The following is a 23,359-nucleotide window of genomic DNA, read 5'->3' on the forward strand; positions in this document are numbered from 1 at the left end:
GCAGTGTCCCGGAAATCAATCTTTAATTAAAATCTTAAAGACTCAAGCGCGAGGGGGGACCCTGTAGAAATATACCACCTGACTGAAGGGGAGATTAAGTTTTTTTTTTAATTCAAACACAGAGTGGCCTAGGAAAGGTTAACCTTAGACAGAACTCCAAGGCATCTGCAGGTACTGAAAGAAAAGTGATAGGTTAAACCTGGGTGAAAGGAACGTTTGGAACAGATGTACAAAGAGTAGTCAAAACTTGGAACAGTCTTTCTGGGAAACCAATAGGGGAGAACCTTAGGTGAGACAGTACAATGTGGAAGATGTAATATTCCGGAGCGATTGGCGATCTTGTGGTCTAAACATCAGACCCAATATTTCATTTCATGGAGACATGATAACAGAAGCATTTGAAGTGAAAATATTACCTGGCTTGCTTATATACAGTAACTCTCTCTCATGGCTCAAAGATACCTATTTTTTCTAATGATTTAAGTGCCAAAGTCTTACCGACCTTCGGACCAGTCTTCTCCATGTATCCCTCTTTCCCATAATTTCTTGTCAGTTTTGGTACCAACTGAGATACAAAGAAAAATGTTGCCATTAATATTCTTCCAGAACACACGGCAGTATTACATCTAGAGCTCAAACCAAGGACTGGACCTAAAGTTGGCTGACACAGCTAGGTCCTTCCGGGTGTCACTTGGTGCCAATCCCATTATGTTACTTGTTACAGGCTGCATTAGAGACCTCTGTGGGTGTAGAGGTACAGAAGAGGGCTCTGGAACAACATTAATCTGCCAATTTGTGGTGGGTGGGGGGGGAGTGGGGGTGGGGAAAGAGGTTCTCACCGAAAAATGGGACATGGGATGTTGATATTGCTGCCTTCAGCAGCGATCGGGGATATTAAAGCTGTTATTCCCGAACAAGGAAGCGGTTCTCAGTGTGTGAAAAGTGGTGGCTGGGGTGCTGGATTTTGGAAAGAGCAGACTAGAGAGAGCCCCCTAGAGAGGGAATTTGGTCTTCCTGATATATACAGAGAAAACACAAGGGAACTTGTGTTGAAGCCCAGGGAACTTGGGGTGAGGAGCTCAGAGAATGAAGGCTTACTGATGTCCAGGGGCTATCACTGGAACTTCCAACGATTAAATATGGGCAGGACGAGACACTGGTAAGTTTCTCACAGCTTGCCCAGTTTACTACATTACAATGGTGACTACACTTCAAAAGCACTCTAACGGTTGTAAAGCACTTAGGTACCTGTACGTCCCGAAGTTGTGAAAGACGCAATTTAAATGCCTGTGTTTTTTTTTCCAAGGTGACATTTCTTGAAAACGTGATTATGCGTCTCACCATTGCAGTGTTGGCTGGATAGGCCAAACTTGACCAACAGTAACTGACCCCTGTACCATTCAGTAAGGGTAGATGCGGAGAGGCTATTTCCCCCCCGGCTGGAGAGTTTAGACCTAGGGGTCACAGTCTCAGGAAAGGGGTTGACCATTCAGGGCTGAGAGGAAGAGAAATTTCTTTATTCACAGGGCTGTGAATCTTTAGAACTCTGTAACCCGGAGGGGCTATGGATGCTGAGTCGAGGGGTGTATTCACAACGGAGATCGATAGGTCTCATGGAATGAAGGCATATGGCGATACGGCAGGAAAGTGGAGTTGAGGTACAAGGACCAGCCATGACCTTACTGAATGGCAGAACAGGGTCAAGTATTCTGCTCCTTCTTCTTATGTTCCTATTTAAGTTATCACAAGGCTATTTATGTGGGGCAAGTTGTCCAACCTGCATAATATCGATCCTACTTTGTGCTGTCTCCAACTCTGCCTAATCATTATCACCAACAAAGCAGCAAGGAAGCTCTCCAATTGTTGTATCCAGGTAACCCTCCAGAGCTCCATCCCAGTTCCAACCGCCCAACCAGCTAAACCCAACAAACTCCCTAATCAGCTAAAACTCCGGCTAACAATCGTCTGATTTATCGCAATTGAACGGCTCAGAAATTTGTGACCTTGGTTATATCCCATAATAATTACAGTACTGACTGACACCACTGCACTGAAGCCTTACTATTGGAGCAGCAGAAAACCTTGTGTGTTTTTATGTTCATTCAAAGAACGTTGGCATTTATTGCTCATTCCTAATTACCTTTGAGAAGGTGGCTATGAGCCACCTCCTTGAACCGCTGCAGTCTGTGTGGTGTTGGTACACCAGTACTACCTTCAGATAGGGCATTCCAGGATGTTGACGCCATGGCAGTGAAGGACCGAACGATGTACTTCTACATCAGGATGGTGTGTGACTTGGGCGGGGGGGGGAGCGGAAGGAACATGTCACAATCAATTGATCTCTGTGGTTCCTCAATTAAACCATAATAATTTTCAGACAGTGAAGTCACAGCATCGAGTTGATGCTGAAAGCCCCTGTTCTCTCTTGTACAGTGGGAACTCTTGGAGATTGTGAGATGCTTCACTGTGTGAAATCACCGCACTGGTGCCTTCAGTTTATTCCTTTTTGAACCCCCCAAGTAAATTGGAAGAAATGGTTTTATTTATCCAAGAACAATATCAGAGTTGGAAAAAAAAGTGCTATTTTGTAAAAAACAATGATGGGATTTACAGCACAGAAACTGGTCATTCAGCCCAAATAGTCCACGTTGGTGTTATATGAATGGGAAATAATTCTTGGCAAATTTATTAAAGTTCTTTGAGGATATAACAAGCAGGGTGGATAAAAGGGAACCAGTAGATGTAGTGTATTTAGATTTCCAAACGGCATTCAATAAAGGGGCCCCATTAAAGGTTACTGTGTAAGATAAGAGCTCATGATGCTCGGGGTGATATATTATCGTGGATAGAGGACTGGCTAACTAACAGGAAGAAGAGAGTCGGGGTAAATGGGTCATCTTCAACTGGCAAACTGTAACTAGTGAAGTGCTACAGGAACCAGTGCTGGAGCCTCAACTATTTAGCTAGTCCTACATTAATGAATTGGATGAAGGAACTGTGTGTATTGTAGCCAAATTTGTTCATGATGGAAAGATAGGTGGAAAAGCAAGTTGCGAGGAGGAAACAAAGTGTCTGCAAAGGGATATAGGTAGGTTAAATGAGTGAGCAAAAATTTGACGTGGGAAGATGTGAGGTTATCCACTTTGGTAGTAAAAATAGAAAAACAAAATATTATTTAAATGGAGACACACTACAGGAACCTCATACCATTTCCATCCAACCCCATCAACATATCTTTCTACTCTTTTCTCCTTCATGTGTTTATCTGGCTTCCCCTGAAAGGCATCTCAGCTATTCACCTCAACCACTTGCTGTGGCAGCAATTTCCACATTCTAACCACTCTCTGGATAAAGAAGTTAATAGATAATGGCACTCACATCAGCGTCACTGGCTCCTGGGAATGCCACTTGTAAGTAATGGAAACGAGCTGCTCGAATTGCATTGAACCAGTCAACTATTTCCTAATTATAAGAAGGAACAAATGAGTAAATATATCATTCAAATACGACTACTGATGGCCAGGCAAGTGACCGACACTGTACATCTGGCCAAACAAATGACCAACACTACATCTGCTGGCCAAGCAATTGACTGACACTGTAAATCTAATAGCCTATATTTAAATCATCATTAAACTTTAAATAATTACAGATGATGCATTTTGAATTTGATGAGTGAGATGACACTGAATGACTGTGGGGTTATTTCTTGAAGGTGTTGAGTTCTTTGCCATCTTATCAGGTGCATGCATGAGGAGGAGTTTGGATGGTTTATCTGATAATACAAAGAGTTCCAAGAACATACGGACCATATGTGTACGGTTCAACATTTTTATCTCATTAAGTGAGAGCCATGGTTCAATGAATACAACCTCGGTTATAGATTAAAGTCCCACTCCAGGACTTGAGCACAAAAATCTAGGTTGACACTTCCAGTGCAGTACTGAGGGAGTGCTGCACTGCCGGAGGTGCAGTTTTTTGGATGAGATGTTAAACCAAGGTCCTGGGCAGAATTTTCCAGTCCACCTCAGTTTAGTGGCGAGTTGGGGGGCTGGATGATGGGGGAGGGGGAAACAATGCGGCGGGAGCTGAAAAATCTACCAGGTGGATCCGTGAACTGCAGCAGTTTCCAAGCGGTGGATCTTCTACCTTTAACGGTGGGTCAGTTGATGTCCAGGGCGCCTTTTAAACATGGCGTCCAGATATGCTATACCCGCAAAACGTCAGGAAACCCCCCCCCCGCCCCCGGACTGCATAATTGATTGGGCTAGTGTTGTGCGATACGCCGCAAATTCCCACCGGCCTCCATGGCAGGAAACCTTCCCCATTCCCACCCCTGCCACGGGATTTTGTCCCGGGATGGAAAATCCCAGCCCATCTGCCCTCTCGTGGATGTAAACGATCCCATGGCACTATTCCAAAGAACAGCAGGGGGGCATTCAAGTCCCACTTAGGACCCTGAGCACATATTCTATGGTTGACCACGGTGGGGGGAGTGCTGCAGGTTTAAAATAGTACCACTGGTGTTAGCCTTATTTCGAGATGGTCAGTGCCCCGTTAGCACAGGCCCATTGAAACGCAGCTCAGTTTAGGCTACTTATGGAACATTGGACAAGTGTTCTTTGCTGTTAAAACCAGCGGCTAAAACAGCATCAAATCAGCACAAAAATGGCAGCTCAAGAGAAACCAACTCGTGGGTCACTGCGCTGAGAAATAGAACACAACTTGAGGAGGCCGCAAATGATTAAAGGTCAGTCTACTGCGGCCAGCTAGACTGAGCGCAATAGTCCATGGCCATTTGCAAAAAAACTCCGGGACCACCGTTTAAAAAGTAAGGTTCACAATCTTCTTGCGCCTCCCCCACCACCCCGGTCTCCTGCAAACAAAATTCCTCATAAACACACCTGATCCATTTTAAAATAGTTACTTTAATTTGCATAATGCCTTTACCTCACCTTGCCATCTTCATGATAAACAAAAATATTCCTTGTGCTGTTGTCTTTTAAATACGTAATTTGCAGTCCGTTAGGATTCCCAATTTTCATTGGTTGAAAGGTGGCGTTGATTTGTTCGAGCCTTAGAACCGCTTTCGGGTCTTTTGCCTGAAAATGGAGGAACCAAAAAGTGAGCGGAACTAATGGGGCGGGGGGGAGATGGTCGCCATCTCTGGTTGTACCTACTGGTATCATCAAAGGTCCTGCAACCTCCAACCGCTTTAGCCCAACTGAATGCTCCCCCCCCGCGATTACCAATATTTTCATGACTTTAAAAATATATATCTTTAAATTTCCCAATAATCTTTCTCCCAGGTTTGTTTGCACCCATGTCCTAGAGACTGATCTTTAATCCCTGGACACTCCAGGGCCAACCTGAAGGGTTGGCAACCCTAGAAGGGGGCCTTTTTGATGTTTCTTTTTTTAATCACTTTACAATCACAATTTGTCTTGCGCTGTTGTGGCCTGACATTAATCTCCCGAATACTTCTGTTCTGCACTGACAGCACATTCAACTCTAGTTTCTGTTCTTCCTTGTTAAGCAAAGTCTTCATATTAAAATTCTCATCTTTGCTTTTAAATCCCTCCCTGCTCTCACCCCACCATAGCTCTGTAACATCTGCCCACCCAGGCACTATTTTGAAGGGCAGGGGAGTTAACCAACACCACCCCACCCCCTGTGTCCTGGCCAATACTTATCCCTCAAATAACATCACAAAAGCATAATCACATTGCTGCTTGTGGCATCTTGCTGTGTGCGAGTTGGCTTGTTGTTGACCTACATTATAACAGTGATGACTCTTCAAAAGTACTTCATTGGCTGTAAAGGGCTTTGGGATGTCCTGAGGCTGTGAAAGGCGCTAGATAAAAATGGGAATCTTTCTTCTATAAAACGTTTCTTTATTCCCTCTTCTCCTCTTCCTCCTACCAAGTTGGGTGAAACATTGTGTGTTGGGGGCAGGGCAAGTAGAGAGGCAAAGCCAATTATTTCCTAATGAATGTGGCCACGTATTGCAAGGGGAATGGAATATAAAAGTAGGGAGGTTTTGCTGCAGCTGTACAGGGCCTTGGTGAGTCCACATCTGGAATACTATATACAGTTTTGGTCTCCTTATTTGAAAGAATATATAATTGCATTAGAAGCAGTTCAGAGAAGGTTCACTAGACTCATTCCTGTAATGAAGGGCTTATCTTATGAAGAAATATTGAACAGGTTGGGCCTATACCCATTGGAGTTTAGAAGAACGAGAAGTGATCTTCTTGAAATATATCAGATCCTGAGGGAATCTGATAGGGTTGATACCAAAGGATGTTTCTACTTGTGAGGAAGACTAGAACCAGCGGACATATATAAGTGGATATCTAAGCATAAGACATCTATCATTTAAGGAGAGAGGAGGAGAAATTTTCTCTCAGAGGGTCATTAGTCTGTGGAATTCTCTTCCTCAGAAAGCACTGGAGGCTGTGTCATTGAATTTATTCAAGGTAGAGTTAGCCCACCAGAATTTTGATAGACAAGGGAGTCAAGGGTTATGGGGTCAGACAGAAGAGTGGAGTTGAGACACAACCAGATCAGCCATGGCCTTATTGAATGGCCTGCTCCTACTCCTAAGTCCTAGGTTCCTATACTGAGGGTTCATGCCCGCTACTGGTCGATGCTTTAAGTGACTTCTGAACTTCTTCACATTTCAAACAAAAGGTCACCTTTCTCCATTAGGATTGAAGATTGGCAACACCAACGAATCGAATGTTACTTTCTTTCACTGGTCATGGGTGCAACTTCAGGATGCAACACTTGAAAATGAGTGGATAGCTTCCAAGTCTCAGCTGCAGGCAAGTTTATTTAGAATTCATTTCCAAATAACAAGCTGTACCAGGCTGCGACAGACAATACAAAAAATGGAGTGTTTCTGTCTGTAGCTTGTGGTTTCCCTCTCTGATTCTCTTAGCTTAAAACAATTGGCTATTTTAAGAAAGGTGCATTGATAATAGCTCCTGCAACTGCACTTTAGCTCTGCATGAAATATATCAAAGGGAAGCCAATACTTTAGAGGTGTTGGTAATAACCCAACACACTCAAGCATTGGAAACAGTATCTCAAGAGTGTTTAGCAAAAACACAATCTAATGATGTTACCCTAGCAAAGACTTATCTTCTTTCTTTTCCATCTTCTCCTCCTGATTTGTATGATTCAGTTACACAACAATTTTGCCAACAGACACAAAGATTAGATTGTCCTTCGCTTTGATATTTCAATGGGCTTCATGGGGACCCTGAGATTTATATCCTGGGTTGTACAACAGTGTCAATCCCTCAGTTTCTTAGGCCTTGCCATCAATGACCTGCTTCGTGATGCCACGGTGAGTTCTTGCTTCCTGATTTTGTGTGTACAGTTTGAGCTGAATAAAACATGGTCTGATGACTTTCCTTTACACAGAAACCAGAATGCTAAAAGTAATCCTTAGCGATCATAATAATGTATTGAGGGAAGGAAAAGTAGATGTGTTGGTTGTGAGTTTACACAGGCTGTATGTGTGACTGCAGAAATACAAGCTGATGTGTCAATTTGCTGTGCTATGAAGTAGAGGATGTGGCTTATGCCCACATTTCTACACAGTCATCTTCAGTCAGTGACTAGAACAGATCAGATTCAAGGAAGTGAGTCATTTTAGGCCACTCTTGTATGCCTTTTACCAGCTAATCATACAACAGAATTGGCATTGACCTTGTAGCAAGGTAATTGTACATGCCATGGAATTGTTGGGGAGGGTGGAACAAGGATTTTTTAAAAATAGGGCACAGTGCGGAGAAAACAGATTCCACTCCTCCAGAACCTGCCCCGTTCCATGCTCTACCCTTCCCAGTGGCACTCACTCCTCCAGAACCTGCCCCGTTCCATGCTCTACCCTTCCCAGTGGCACTCACTCCTCCAGAACCTGCCCCGTTCCATGCTCTACCCTTCCCAGTGGCACTCACTCCTCCAGAACCTGCCCCGTTCCATGCTCTACCCTTCCCAGTGGCACTCAATCCAATTGCTCCCTCCCTGCAGGGATCTGAACTCACATCTCCAGAATAGCAATTCAGACCTCTGGATTACTAGTCCAGTAGCATAACCACCATGCTGATCTCAATGGGAATAGAGTTCAAATCCCTGCTAATTAAATAAATCTGGAATTAAAAAACCATAATCAATAATGGGGACCACCTAACAAATGGACTGTTAGTGAACCAGATGGGTTTTTTCAATGCCCTTTATGGATGGAAATCAAGCAACTTCAGTCTGGCCAAACGTGACTCCAGACCCACAGCAATGTGGTTGACTTGTACCTGCCCTTTGAAAGGGCCTAGAAAGTCCATGAAAACTGCTACGAGAAACTGCTATAATCCACATGGACCGCAGCACTTGAAGAAGGTGACCACTCCCCCACCACCTTCGAGGGCAATTAGGGATGCCCATTTCCTCTGAATGAATGTATTAAAAAACATACTTATGTCCATTTAAGAGAACGAGTGGGTATTCAGGTTTGGGCCTGAAGTAGATGCGTTGCAGGATGATACTTCTCATGGATTTTGATAGTTACCGAAGGGATCAGTCACTTCCAGAATTGGGGAGGTTTGTCACCAATTTTGTAGTAAACTCTTTCAAACATTCATTTTTAAGCTTACAAACCGGAATTTAAATCCGAGAGTTTTATGTAGCTTTCAGATTTTGCCACATTAGGCGAGCAGACAAGGGTATTTGGCAGAGGTGACGAGCTTGTCTCCTTACATCATGTTTGTTGAAATATTTCAGCACGCCTTCTCGCTCTGATAATATGAACTTCCTGCTTAAGAACTGACCATTGTCACGCCCTCGCTTCCACAGAAAACCTTCTCTGTAACCTGGAATGAAACATAACAGGAGACTGAGACACAGTTTAATCACAACCATTGGGATAACAGCTCTCCTCAGAGGTGGCTACCAAATTATTCCAGAGAAATAGTTTACTCTTCCTTCGTGAAACCCGTGATCACGTGGAGACAAATAGGACAGATGTATTTGAGGGAAGCTAAGTACGTATGAGGGAGAAAGGAGTAGAAGGATATGTTGATAGGGTGAGATGAAGAAAGGCAAGAATAGGTTCATGATGCACTAAACACCAGCGTGGCCTACTTCTGTTATGTAAAATTCTATGTGACTGACTGAGTTGAAGACACTTTATTTTCTAACCTAACTTATTTTTACTTAACCACATTTAATAATCGGAAAGCACGCACAGTTGAGTTTTGGAGAAGGCTACACTGGCGGGAACTACATACAGCCATTAACTCCGGATCCTCCAGCCACCTTCAAGCACCATAATTCTAGTGTCACGTTGTGTTTTTATAATGATATAAAGTCACCAATCACTTATAAGGGATTGCGTAAACATGTTGCGGGGTCATTTATTTAAACTAGGCACATGAGAATATCTATCCATGGATAGAAAGCTTGAAGACATCAGCAACAGAGCTGTGTGTGCCATGTGCTCTGCTCGCAGGCCAAAGCGAAACTGAGACTGGATCACGTGACACACTTCCCTTCTAGTGATGGCATGCTGCTATCCCTTAAAGGCATATTACAACAAATCACAAATACCGTTTGACTACACAACTATTTATGGATTAAACATCAAGAAATGGATTGGGATAAAAGAAAAGCTGCAGCCCATTTGATTCACCCAATTTGGGGGAAGCTGTCCGAACATTCCATCTGTTGATGCCCCACCTGACCAGGCAGATGGTTTAACATCTCATTTGAATCTTCCTGTCCTTCTCTATGATTGTATTTTGCGCTGTCGCAATTCACGAGGAAGCCCAGGGCATGTGTGTGCGTTCATCGTACGGATCACTCTGTACAAACGGCACTGAGGGCAGATTTTTCAGGGGGTGGGCCTCGGGGAGATCGAAGTGCTCATGCAGGAAAGAGCGCTGGCCCCGACTCTCCCTCCTCCACCTGCCCGCACAGGTAGCGTTGAGCGCTACAGCTTGAGTCACGCTGGGCAGGCCTTAAGTGGCCCATCCACGTAAAATGGCGGCACAGAGCCGATCGCAGGCGGCGATTGGCTCCGCAACCACACCCCCCACCCCCCACCCCCACACCCGCCCCCGCGATCCTGCCGAGCCTGCCCGCCACCTGAAAAATTCAGGCCTGAAAGTTGCATGACCCAAGTCCTTTCTAACCAGCAAATTGAATGACCAACCACTTGGTCTCAATGGAGGTTGAACTCTTACAAATTACTCTTTGGTGAAGTTCTAATTAGAGAATTTTCAGCACTACACATAAATTAAACAGGCTGGGTGGGTGCGAATTAGATTATAACAGGGACTACATGTCAAAACTATTTATTTGGCTGTAAGCACTTTCGGATGTCCCAGTGTTGTGAGATACCATATATAAATGCAAGTTCTTTCTTTATCTGATGATACATGTCATTTTGTCAGTAAATGATTCGGTCACCTAATGATTAACTCATATCTGGCCCTATTCACCCAATGCCCGTGTTCTTGCTGACCAGTTTGCAACACCTCAATTTTAAAATTCCCGTTCTTGTTTACAAATCCATCCATGGCCTCATTCCTTCCTCAGTAATCTCGTCCAGCCCACAAGCCTTCGATATATCCATGCTCCTCCAATTCCGGCCTCTTATGCATTTCAGATTTTCTTTACCTTAGCTGCCTTAGGCCCCCTAAACTCATGAATTCCCTCCTTAAACCTCTCTTCACCTCTACCTCTCTTTCCTCCTGTAAACTGCTTCTTGAAACCCCCGTCTTGGCTATGCGTTTGTGTGGTTGAGTGTCAAATTGTGTTTGCTAACGCTCCTGTAATCTCAAGATCTCCGATGGAGTTGAAAATGCATGTTTTTGTTGAGATGTGCTTCCTCTGGTCAAACGGCCTGTCAACAATTACTGTCTAGACACAAGGGCTGGTCCCTGGGATGAGCTAGTGGAGGACAGCTGCAAGTGTGGAAATACATTTAAGCATGAATCACACCCTGCAGGTGGTGAGGGGTGGGGAGATGGGAAGAAGGAAACAGGCACAGCCCCTTCTCCCCTTTCAAAGTGAATCTTCATGCACTCAAATGTGTGTTTCGAGTTCGTGAAGGTTTCCAGTTGTCTTTTGTGCTGCCAACGCATCTTAAAAACAAACTAGACCGCAGTAACGCAGACCCTGAACCACATTACAACAGAGGTTCCAAGTTATTTCTGACAATGCTGGCTGAAGGGGGTTCGAAACCCAACACTGCATCTGTTCATGCTGAAAATATCAACCCTCACATTGGGCAGTCTGTCCGTCTCCAATTCCAGCAGTTTGGAAAAGCTCAAAATCATGTTCTTTATCTGTGCACATCCAGCTGACCTGCTTCCAGATCTTGTTTCTTTGTAAGCTGAATCTCACCCGGCCTTTCCATTGGTCATTTTGATCCATTCCCCCTTCCCTGTCTGAAGGTCCTGCCTGGGGCTTGGTTTCCTGTCCAGAATCAGACCCCCCCTCCCAGGTCTGGGAAGACTTTCTTCATGGTTAAGCCTGGGCGGTGAATGTCACAGGCTGTTCAACCATCAGCTATCCATATATACAGCTGGGTCAACTGGATAGTCATTAGGACCCTGGGTGACTTTTTTCTCTCTCATCCAGCAGGGCTGGTGATACTGAGCCCAGTTGTTGCACTCCCACTCTGCCTTGATAATACAGTTAATATCAGGACCATCAGAGCAGCCTTCTTCTGCATTCCTCATGGATACTCCAATGCTGCCAACCTCCAGCTGATTTTAGATACAGCAGCTACTGTTATCCTCCCATGCCACCTGTTGTAATTTCCTTGTAAACATCTCCGCCTCTCTCTCCTACTTTCCAATGCTCCTCCAAAATCTACCTCAGAGACCAAGCATTTGATCATCTGTCCTAATATCTCCTTATGTTGCTTGGTGTTTAATTTTGCTTGATAATCACCCCTGCGAAGTGCATTGAACATTGTACTATGTTAACAGCGCTATATAAATGCAAATGTGTGTGGTTGTTACTGCAGAATTTATTCTCTGGCAAACTACTGCTTGCATTATTTACCTGTTTTATTGCACACACTGGGGTCTAGTTGCTAATTACTTCCAATGATCACTCCCGAGTGACATAAGCCACTATGTACAAACCAGCACTGAAAGAAGGGCTGACATAAACCATCAGTGATATGGAACCACATAACCCATACCATGATGTCAGTGCTCTAGTCTCCGAGTCAAAGTTGTGGAGTCAAGTCGCACTCCAGAAGTTTTTAAACGGATAATCTAGGCTGACACTCCTGGTGCAGTACTGAGAGAGCGTGGCACTGTTGAAGGTGCTGTCTTTCGGATGAGGTGTCAAATCGAGACCCCCGATTGCCCTTTCAGATGGATGTACAAGATCCCATTGGCACTATTTCAAAGAAGAGCAGGAGAGATCTCCCCTGTGTTCTGGCCAATGGAGTCAAAGAATCATTGTGGCACAGAAGGAGACCAATCAGCCCATCAAGTTTATTCTAGACAATCAGTCTCATTTTCCCACTCTATCACAACAGCCCTGTAGGTTTATTTCCCTCAAATGCCCATTGTTGTATGTTATGTTCAGTCGGCCTCACAAAAAGGTTTTGAGTCTTGTGTGGTTGAACATTAAGTGTTTATTGATAACATATTACTACGTGTAATGTGTTATCATAGTGTATAGCCCAAGCTATGAGCTAACTCAGTGCTTGCTTCTACACAGGTCTCTGTCCAGTCTACAACTGAGCCTAGCCTTAGGTCATGTATCTCTTTACATCATACTGTGGGTGGTACCGTTTCCCAGTTGCACATTAGCCCTGGTTATGCCAGATTATACTACACCCATCCAATTTCCTTCTAAAATCATTCATCGTATACTCTTCCACTACCCTCGTAGGTAGCGAGTTCCAGGTCATTACTACTCGTTGCATAGAAAAGTTCTTCCTCACATACCTCTGCACCTCTTGCCCTAAAACCTGAAATCTGTGTCTATCAGCTGATGATAAATGGTGACTAATGATGACTAAGGGAAACAGCTTTCCTTTGTCTATCTTATGTAAAACCGTCGTGACCTTGTACACTTTGCGAAAACAGTTGATCTGGTCATTATCACATTGCTATTTGTGGGAGCTTGCTGTGTACAAATTGGTTGCTGCTACATTACAACAGTTTGAAAGTACTTCATTGACTGTAAAGTGCTTTGGGACACCCTGAGGTGGCAAAGGCACTATGAAATGAAATTATTTATCTACTTTCTAAAGCCAAGGCTCACTATCGTGACAATGTACTCTACATTTCTATAAACTGCTGCTCCCTGTATATTTACAACTTACTGATAAACCATGCACTTAAAAAATTACTTCCCAATAGATAGAATTGAGAAAGATAAATTTTTTAATAAGTGCAAATGTAATGCCTTTTAGGGAAAAAAATTATTTGAAATTCAATTTGAATTGAGGCATAGACTATATATTTTTTATTCTTTCATGGTACATGGGTGTTGCTGGTAATGCCAGCATTTGTTGCTCATCCCTAATTGCCCCTGAACTGAGTGGCTTGCTAGTCAACATTGCTGTGGGCCTGGAGTCACATGTAGGCCGGACTGGGTAAGGATGGCAGGTTTCCTTCCAACAATCGATGATGGTTTCAAGATTACCATTACTAAGATACTTTTAATTCCAAATTTTATTAATTTAATTTAAATTCCACCAGCTGCCATGGTAGGATTTGGACCCATGTCTCCAGGGCATTAGCCTGGGCCTCTGGATTACTAGTCCAGTGACATTATCACTTCACCACCGTCTCCCCATGTTCAAAATGAAAGATGCTTAAAATTAAATGAAAAAGTCTTCTGACTGTGATCTATTTGTGAGTAAAACAGAAACATTTTTACTGCCACATAACCTTTGAACTTGAGGGCTGTACATCAATAAATGGTTAATGTTCTAGTCAGCCACAGCTTACTGTTATTTAATTGGAGATATTTAACATGTTCCTATTTTTCTGCTGGTGTGGAGATTTCAGAAACACTGACTGTACTCGATGTAACTCGATGATTTCCCCTCCCACCCAAGAGCAGCTGTTGGATATTTATGGGATCTTTCAGTCTCCGTTCTGGGTCCAGATTCCTGTGGCCAGCAGAGTTCTGCCCACCCCTGCCCCACACCCCCACCCCCAGCCCCAGGTTGTCTGCCAGCTTTCTCAAAAATAAAACTTGTCCTGTGCACCAAGTGAGTTCATTCTTGTAGCTGGCTGCTTGGTGTGCCTGTAGAGGCAACATAATATTTTAGGTTTGATAGCAGATTGTTGGAAGATGCTAACTTGCAGCCTTATTAATCACCAGTAGTTTGACTGCACAAGATATCTAAACTGAGATTGTGAAGGTGCGGCTGTTGAAATTCGTTGCTCGGGGGCTGCTCCCATCTGAAAGCCAGAAAGTCATCTTTATCAGCCAGAAACAAAGTATCTTACTTAAGGCGATCATTTTCATTCCTTGTAATGTATAAAATATCTATGCTTCACAAGAAGGATGACCTACTTCGAAAGAACAGCGATTGGACCATAGTCTTGTATCTTGACTCAATTGTTGTACACAACGCTCTTCCCAATCATGATTTCCCTTCAATGCTAACAAACAGAAGCTTGCGTTTATAGAGCGGCTTTCGTGGAATGAAGGTTTAAAGGTGCTACTCTCTCGTTTTGCGTTACTCGCTCCACAGATGCTATCTGACCTGCTGCGTATTTCCAAAATTTTCTGTTTTAATATGCCAAGGCACTTCACAGGAGTGTTATCAAGTAAAATTTGACACCTGGCCACATGAGGAGATATTAGAGTAGAGGACCAAAAAGCTTGGCCAAAGAGGTAGGTTTTAAGGAGTGTCTTAAAGGAAGAAAGAGAGGTCAAGAGGCAGTCAAGTTTAGGGAAGGAATTCCACAGTGTAGGGCCTAGGCAGCTGAAGCCATTGTCTCCAATGGGTGGAGGTATTAAAACCCTTCAGATAAATAGGATGTTCTGCTGTCAACTGGATTTGCATCAGAACATGACACTATACAAAATAGCATTGAACTTCACAAAGTCAGAATTGGCCATGAATAATAAGGCAACAGTCCCTCATTATCACCATCGATGAGCAGATTCACGAGCAGAAACCTTACATGGAAGAGGGTTTCCCGGAACAATACGGCAGTTCCATCCTTGAACGATGAATGGAAAATACACAACAGCCTTGTCCTAGCAACAACTGAAGGAGAAATTGGGGGTTAAAAACAGAAGAGGAGGAAGAAGAACTGGATGGGTGGATAACATTGAGATGAGACTGAGGGAGGCTTGAAGAAAGGCAGAGAAGCAAGACCAGTTAATGACCATTTAAAGAGCCGTTTCCCACCCAGCCTCTGTTTTCAGGCTGGCGGGAAGAGGTCAGAGGTAGGGTGGGGTGGGGTTGGGGGGTGATGGGGAGCTGAAAAGTGACCCTGCTTAGGCCTTGGAATGGGAAGGGTGGCGGGGGGTGGGTCTCTACTGATAGCCTCCTTTTAACAATGGGCACCCCCCCACAAAAGGTCTGGCCACTGTCAGTGCTTCCTCCCTTCCTGGCCTCTCCTTCCTTACTCTGCCCACTCCTCCTGGGCCTCACCTACCCTCCCACCTCGAGACCCCCCACACTTACCTGGTCATGGGCTCCCGGGACTTAGACTGTGGGGGCTGCTTGTAGTCCCAGTCCTCTCCACTGCAGCTTCTGGCGCTACTAGGACTAGAGAGCTGCCGGCCAATTAGATTGGTCGGTGGCTCTCTGAGGTGGGACTTTCTCCCAAGTGAGGGGCGCAAGTCCCGCCTCCAGCCAATTCATGCTCCTTGGAGTGTGAATTGGCTACAGGGCAGCCAGTATTGATGAGGATATGTTCGACGCTGACTCCTCAGATGGTGGGAAGTGAAACTCCACCATCCTAAAAATCCTGGCCAATAACTAAGACTTCAAAACACCCTCATTGGATATAAAGCATTTTGGGATGGCCTGGGGTCGTGGAAGGTGCTATAGAAATGCAAGTCTTTCTTCCTTTTGTTAAAACTCAATCTCAACATCAGCAGTCAATTGGCGAATGAAAGACAATAAATTTTAAAAAAACTAATCCTTTTCCTTGTCTGGCACCTAATGAAAATGAGCAGGGCCATTTTTTTCAATTCTACTCAAGCAGACAGACAATATCTTCATATCGCTTGAAGTACTCAACAATCTGATAGCTAACCCAGTGCTAGGAGGAAATCCTGGCTATGGCAATTTGTCTGTAATGATTTACTTTCACTGAGGGGGCAACATAAAACGCACTTTGTATCAACACTTGCATTTATAGAGTGCCGTTAGCATAGTAAAATGTCCCAAGATGCTTCACGGCAGTGTTGTCAAACACAATTTGCCGCCAAGCCACCTACATAAGGAGATATTGGGAGAGGTGATCAAAATCTTGGTCAAAGAGGTTGTTTCTAAGGAGGGAGAGGTAGAGAGATGGAGAGGTTTAGGGAGTGAATTCCATAGCCCCGGGCATAGGCAGCTGAAGGCACAGCCGCCAATGATGCAGCGATAAAAATCGGAGATGCTCAACAGAGCAGAATTGGCGATGTGCAGACATCTCGGAGGGTTGTGGGGCTGGAGCAGATTACAAAGATAGAGGGGCACAAGGCCATGGAGGGATCTGAAAACAAGGATGTGAGTTTTAAAATTGAGGACCGGGAACCAATGGAGGTCAATGAGCACAGGGGTGATGGGTGAATGGGCTTTGGTGAAAGTTAGTATAAGGGCAACTGAGTTTTGGATGAGCTGTAGTTTACAGAAGGTGCATAATGACGACGTACGGGACAGGTTTCTACTTGAAACCGATAACTTAATTACAGAACTCTTTTAGAAGCTACATGCTTGAACCAGATCCATGACTAGAAAGCTCCACCACCCCCATATTACCCACACTTAGGGCTCATTCATCAAGATCACATGACCCTTAATAGGCAGTAGGAAAGGTTATACCTTCAATCGCTACATTTCCTCCCCCGCCTTTTTAAAAAAAAATGTTTCCTAGTTACAAGGAACATTTTAATCCACAACATATACAAGTCAAGTGATTAAAGATCAAGTCTCTGAGGTGGTTTCCTAATTTAGTTAGAGCGGTGTAGCTCTACCACTTCAGGTTCTCTCACATGATCAGGAACTGTAGCATCCCATTAGTGGTTTATGGTCTGACATAATGGTGAAACCTCGTCCATGCAGGTACTGGTGGAATTTCTTCACTTCAAATATTACTGATAAACCTTCCTTTGAGTTATGAATAACCCTTCTCGGCTGCAGACGGGGTCCTGGAGACATAGCCGATTGGCCTTTCTGATCCGATTTCGGTATTTTCTTTTTCTGCTCGCCACAGAGTTATGTCTTGTCCTTCATTTTGATTTCATCAGTCAGCTCTGGTGAAATTTTAACCTGGGGGTTCAGTTCGGTAGTTGAGCTACCCGTGGCTTCATTACCCACATCCTGGAAAGTTCCATGGACTTTTCCTTCCAATGGCTCCATTTTATTTAGCTGATTTTTCAGCTCTTCCGTCTCTTTCTTGTAACTCTTGGCTTCCTCCTGGAATATTGAACATCGTTGGGTCTTCTTTGCCAACTGTTTCTTCAGTTCATTCAGAGTGGCACTAAACTCGTTTGGTTTCGCTTCATGATTTTCTCGTGGAACCAACTCCAAACCAAGGGATCCTTGCATCCTGTGAAGGTCCTTCGATTCTCCTAACTTATTCCAAAACACACTATCATATTCCCTTAACAGCTCAGGAATTCCTCCTGTTCTCACTTGAAATATTTCAGACCAGTTGAGCTTAATTTTTTGTAACCATTCGCGGTCCAGAAGACTAGGTCCTTCAGTTGTCGCTATGATCACTGGAAGCTGAGCTGTCTGTTGCCTATAGGACACAGGTACTGTGGCGATGCCCTTTACCTGTATGGACTCAGTTCTGGTTTGCTCCAGATTGTGCCTGGGTACCTTCATTTAGGTAGTTAAGTGTGTGATTTCCCACCACTGTGGTTCAGGCTACCGTATCTACCTCTATGACTAATGGCTTCCCATTCACTTGAATGGTGACAATTATTGGTTCAGTTTTTAGTGCATTGTACAGGGAATAGATATCGGTATCGGCAGCTTCAGCTTCTGTTATATTATTCACTTCATTCATTTTGGTCTGCTGTCTGATGGGCTGTCTCGATTTCACCCTGCATTGTTTATTACGTGCCCTTTCCTGTGGCAGTAACGGCATTCTGCCTTCTTGAATCTGCAGGTTTCTGGTACGTAGTTACCCCCACATCTATAACAGATTAACCCCAGAGTCGCTGCTGAAATGCTTCCACTCGGCCTTTTTTTCTCCCCCGAGCAGCAGAAACTCTCTCTCTCTGGCTTTCGTGCCACACGCAATGGTAGGCTCCTGCCCCAACTGAAGAACGGCGCCATGTTGCACACTCTGTAAAGCCTGAGAGTCCCTCACAGCACTTTCCATGGCTAGCACTATTTCCATGGCGCACTTCAAATCAATGTTGACTTCTGCAAGTAAACGGCGCTGAATGGCATCGTCATGAACGTCACAAACTAAGCGGTCCCGCTAAATATCATTGAGTGTGTCTCTGAAGTCACAGTGTTCAGCCAACTGCTTCAACTTTACCGTACAAGTTGCGATGGACTCTCCCGTGGCCCTTACTCTGGAGTTAAACTTAGACCTCTGCATTATTAACGATGGCTTCGGCTGAAAATGTCTTCATGAGGTCTACCAATTTGTTAAAAAATTTAGAATTGGGCACATTCAGGGCTGTCAAGCTGTGGATGAGGTTATAGGTCTTGCTACCACAGACACGCAAAAGAATAGCTTTCTGCTTCTCCTCCGTGGTTATTTTGTTTGCCATGAAATAAAATCCAAGGCGCTCTACATACTGGCCTCAGTCTTCCATGGACGAGTCATAAGGATTGATTCTGCCAAAGAGTGGCATGACTGGTGAGTATACTTTTCTTTTTTCCTAGGAGCTGATGTACTCACATTCACAAGGCGAGGTGCAGCATTGGAGCTATTTTACCTTCGTCACCAAATGTTACTTGACAGATTACTTGTTGCTTGACCAGACAGGTTTCAACGAGAAACAGATTACTTAATTACAGAACTCTTTTAGAAGCTACATGCTTGAACCAGGTCCACGACTAGAAAGCTCCACCACCCCCTGATTTACCCGCACTTCGGGCTCATTCGTCAAGAACAATCATGTGACTCCATTATAGGCAATAGGAAAGGTTATACCTTCAATCACTACAAGATGCTGGGGCAGGGGAGCATTTGAGTATTAGAAGCATCTTGCAAAGGGCATCTACTTTGTTGTTCAATGCTGCAAGAAAGGAATCCTCTGATATTTTCCAATTGGCAGACTGTAGAAGTTTCTATTTAAATGGTTGGATAATTAAATTAGCTGCTAATTCTCCAGCAGCAGACCACAAAATGCTGTAGCCCTTTCATCCAGTTGCAGTGTTCGTGTAGTGTCTCAGTTTAATTAATGCCTGTGAACCCGTGTCTGACGCAGTATTTAATATTCAGTGGGGTTAGTGAGCATAGAACATTATCCAGTTAACTAGCAATGCCTGCTGTGCAATTGCCAGCCCAGGGCACAGCTCCTTGATGCAACCTGGCACTATGACGGCAAAGAAAGATGTTCAAGAAATATTTCTATACTTTGGCCAGGAGTTAAAGTGGAATCTCTTAGGAAGTGACACTCCCTCCCTCTGCCATCCTGTGCATTCTCTAGCTCATTCAGCATTGCTAGCAAGGCCAGCATTTATTGCCTATCCCCAGTTGTTCTCGGAGTGAATTCTGACATCGACCTGTAACGTTAACTTTGTTTTTTTCTCTCCACAATTGCTGCCAGAGCTGCTGAACATTTCCAGCATTCTCTGTTTATATTTGCTCTAAGATCAAGTTGCTATAATAGCTTGCATTTATATAGCACCTTTAATGAAGCAAAAACGACCCAAGGTGCCTCACTGGGACATTATCAGATAACATTTGACACCAAGTCACATAAGGAGACACTAGGATAGGTAAATTAGTTTTTATTAAGGAGTGTCTTAAAGGAAGAAAGGGAAGTAGGCTTGAGGAGGAAATTCGAGCTGTTGGCCTACCAGGACACTTCAGAATACGAGTCAACCAAGTTCTTTGTCTCCTTGCTTCTCCTCCCCCAATTTCACCTTCACCTAAACAGGCATATACCTGAGCAAAATGAAGAGAAAATACACTTCCATTCCTCACTCCCTGGGGATGACCTTCCAAGGCTAGCAGAGCTGCCCTCCACTTGAGGATGAGATCATAAGAGTCTATTTGGGACAGTTTCTTCCAACCACATACTGTGGAATCAACCAGGGAACAGGCTATTTTAGACCTGGTAATGTGTAATGAGACAAGAATAATTAATGATCTCATAGCAAAGGATCCTCTAGGCAAGAGTGATAACATGATAGAATTTCAAATTGAGGGCAAGCAATATGAGTCTGAAACTAGTGTCTTAAACTTAAATAAAGGCAATTACAAAGGTATCAAGACAGTCTTGATTACAGTGGACTGGGAAAATAGGTTAAAAAGTAAGACAGAGATAATCCGTGGCGGACATTTAAGGAAACATTTCATAACTCTCAACAAATATACATTCCGTTGAGAAAAAAGGATTCCACAAGTAGGATGCAGCACGATGGTGTCAAATTGAAAGAAAAGTGTATAATGCTGCAAAGATTAGTCAAGGGCCAGAAGATGTGAAAATTTCAGAGTCCAGCAAACTAAAAAAAATAAAGAGGGAGAATTTAGAACATGAGAGTAAACTAGTAAGAAATATATAAGCAGACAGTAAGAGCTTCTACAAGTATATAAAAAGGAAGACAGTAGCTAACGCAAAGCTTGGGTCTCAGAGGATGAGACCAGGAAATTAATAAATGGGTAAAGAAGAAAATGGCAGAGACTTTGAACAAGTATTTTGTATCTGCCTTCATGGTAGAAGACACAAAAAGCAACACAAGAATAGCCACTAATCAAGGGGCAAAAGGAAGGGAGGAACTTAAAACAATCACTATCACGAGAGAAAAAGTACTAGGACTAGGGACTAAAGGCTGACAAGTTTCCTGCCCCCAATGGCCTGCATCCTAGGGTTTTGAAAGAAGTGGCTGCATAGATAGTAGATACGTTGGTTGTAATCTTCCAAAATTCCCTAGATTCTGATGTCCCAGCAGATTGGAAAACCACAAATGTAACACCTCTATTCAAGAAGTTGGGGAGAGGGGGCCGCGGAGAGACAGAAAGAAGGGAATCGTAGGCCAGTTAGCCTAAAATCCATCATTGGGAAAATGCTGGATCATTAAGGTAGTCGTATTAGGAGATTTAGAAAATCATAATACAAACAAGCAGAGTCAACATGGTTTATGAAAGGAAAATTGTGTTTGAAAATTTAGAGTTCTCTGAGGATGTAACAAGCAGGGTGGCTTTTACTGCAAGTGCAATCAAGGACAAAGGTGGGGAGGGCTTGCTACAACTGTATAGTGCCACTGGTGAGATCACAGCTGGAGTACTGCATAAAGTTTTGGCCTCCTTATTTAAGGAGGGATATATTTGCATTGGACACAATTCAGAGAAGGTTCACTAGGTTGATTCCAAGGCTAAAGGGGTTGTCTTAGAGGAAAGGTTGAGCCCATACTCATTGGAGTTTAGAAGAATGAGAGGTGAACTTATTGAACCACATGAGATTCTGAGGGGAATTGACAGGAGATGCTGAGAGGATGTTTCCTCTCCTGGGGGAAATCTAGAACTAGGTGCCACAATTTCGAAATAAAGGAGTCTCCCATTATATATAAAGAGATGAGGAGGAATTTCTTCTTTCAGAGGGTTGTTAATCTTTGAAATTCTCTTCTCCAGAGAGCAGTAGAGGCTGGTCACTGAATATATTCAAGGCCGAGTTAGACAGATATTTGCAATAGGAGTGCAAAGGTTGTGGGCGTGGGGAAGGGCAGGCAGGGAAATGGAGATAAGGCCACAATCAGATCAGCCATGATCCTACTGAATGGTGGAGCTGGCTTGAGGGCCAAATGGCACACTTGCACTCCTATTCTTACATTCACTTGCAGTAGGAGTCTGAATGTCATTGGAGGGCAGGATTCAATAGTCCTACATTTCAGCTAGTGTTAAGAGACTTTTTAATTATAAGATTATAAGACATGCTCCTGTAGTCATCAAGGAGTCATTTTTAATAAAAGACGATTAATTAAAATATCCCCGCATATTTATGTCTCACTTTGATGAGAACATTACATTAAGTCTGACTAATTAATTAATTAGTTAATCAAACGAACATTGCAAGACCCAACCATTATCTTAGAATTAAATAGGAATTGTAATGTGGGACTGTAATCCAGTACATGGCAATCTCCAGCACACGTACAGGGAATAGTGCCACAGGATCCACCTGAGGGGGCAGATGGGGCTTCAGTTTAATATCTCCTCTGAAAGACTGCACCTCCAATAGTGCACTGGAGTGTCAGCCTGGATTACGGGTTTTGGGATTTAAACCTACAACCCACTGACTCAGACAAGAATGCTAACACTGAGCCACAGCCGACAGCAGCACACTTAAACAAGATGCCCTGAAGAGTGTATCCGTCTAAGTGATACAAACAAGGGGGAAATAAGTATTGCCACACACGAGAATTAGACCTACGAGATAGGCTGGATTGCAAATAGAAGGCTAAAAATTGGAAAGCCCCTTAAAAACAGGGATTGTGATCCACGATTAACCTTCACCCAGCTCGAAGTAACACAGACAACGCACAAACTTTGTACTCAATTGAGTGATGGTGGCACAGAGCCCAGCGCTGAGCATGCTGCTGGGTGGCTGCATGCCCAAGCTCGTGTGAGGCTAGCACCAGCCTGCAACTCTTAAAAAAGGGGAGGCTGAAGCAGTCGCTGGAATTTATTGCAGAAGAGGAAAGATGTTGCCGCCATATCAGAGAGCGGGTTTCTGATGCGGCGCTACATCATCAAATCCAAGACCCTCCAAGGCAACAAACCCAGTGTGCAACCTAAAAGAGAGTGAGACGCACTCCATTAAAACACGCGACTGCTGTGTCAGTGAAAACAACAACTTACATTTATATGGCCTGTAACATAGTAAAACATCCCGAGGTGCTTCACAGACTGATTAAAAGCAAAATGCTGCGGATGCTGGAAATCTGAAATAAAAATGCTGGAAACACTCAGCAGGTCTGGCAGCATCTGTGGAGAGAGAAACAGATTTA

At 43.8% G+C, this 23,359-nt stretch overlaps 1 protein-coding gene and 1 long non-coding RNA gene across 3 annotated transcripts in view; one reads left to right on the top strand and one right to left on the bottom strand.

Moving 5' to 3' along the window:
* LOC144690960 (arf-GAP with dual PH domain-containing protein 1-like) overlaps positions 1–23,359 on the bottom strand; it is a 115,985-nt gene that overhangs the window by 14,327 nt on the left and 78,299 nt on the right. For both annotated transcript variants that reach the window (XM_078558892.1, XM_078558893.1), the window contains exons 5-8: positions 8,764–8,876; positions 4,956–5,102; positions 3,379–3,462; positions 503–565 (exon numbers count right to left, since the gene is read on the bottom strand). In XM_078558892.1, coding sequence (XP_078415018.1) covers positions 503–565; positions 3,379–3,462; positions 4,956–5,102; positions 8,764–8,876 — 407 coding nt within the window. The remainder of the gene's footprint in view (positions 1–502; positions 566–3,378; positions 3,463–4,955; positions 5,103–8,763; positions 8,877–23,359) is intronic.
* Positions 1–23,359, top strand: part of LOC144690961 (uncharacterized) — a 54,718-nt gene that overhangs the window by 1,771 nt on the left and 29,588 nt on the right. The window contains exon 2 of the long non-coding RNA XR_013578997.1: positions 6,712–6,827. This is a non-coding gene — a long non-coding RNA (uncharacterized LOC144690961). The remainder of the gene's footprint in view (positions 1–6,711; positions 6,828–23,359) is intronic.

Source organism: Cetorhinus maximus, chromosome 15 (assembly GCF_964194155.1).
Source record: "Cetorhinus maximus chromosome 15, sCetMax3.hap1.1, whole genome shotgun sequence".
In the NCBI taxonomy this organism is placed as follows: Eukaryota; Metazoa; Chordata; class Chondrichthyes; order Lamniformes; family Cetorhinidae; genus Cetorhinus; species Cetorhinus maximus.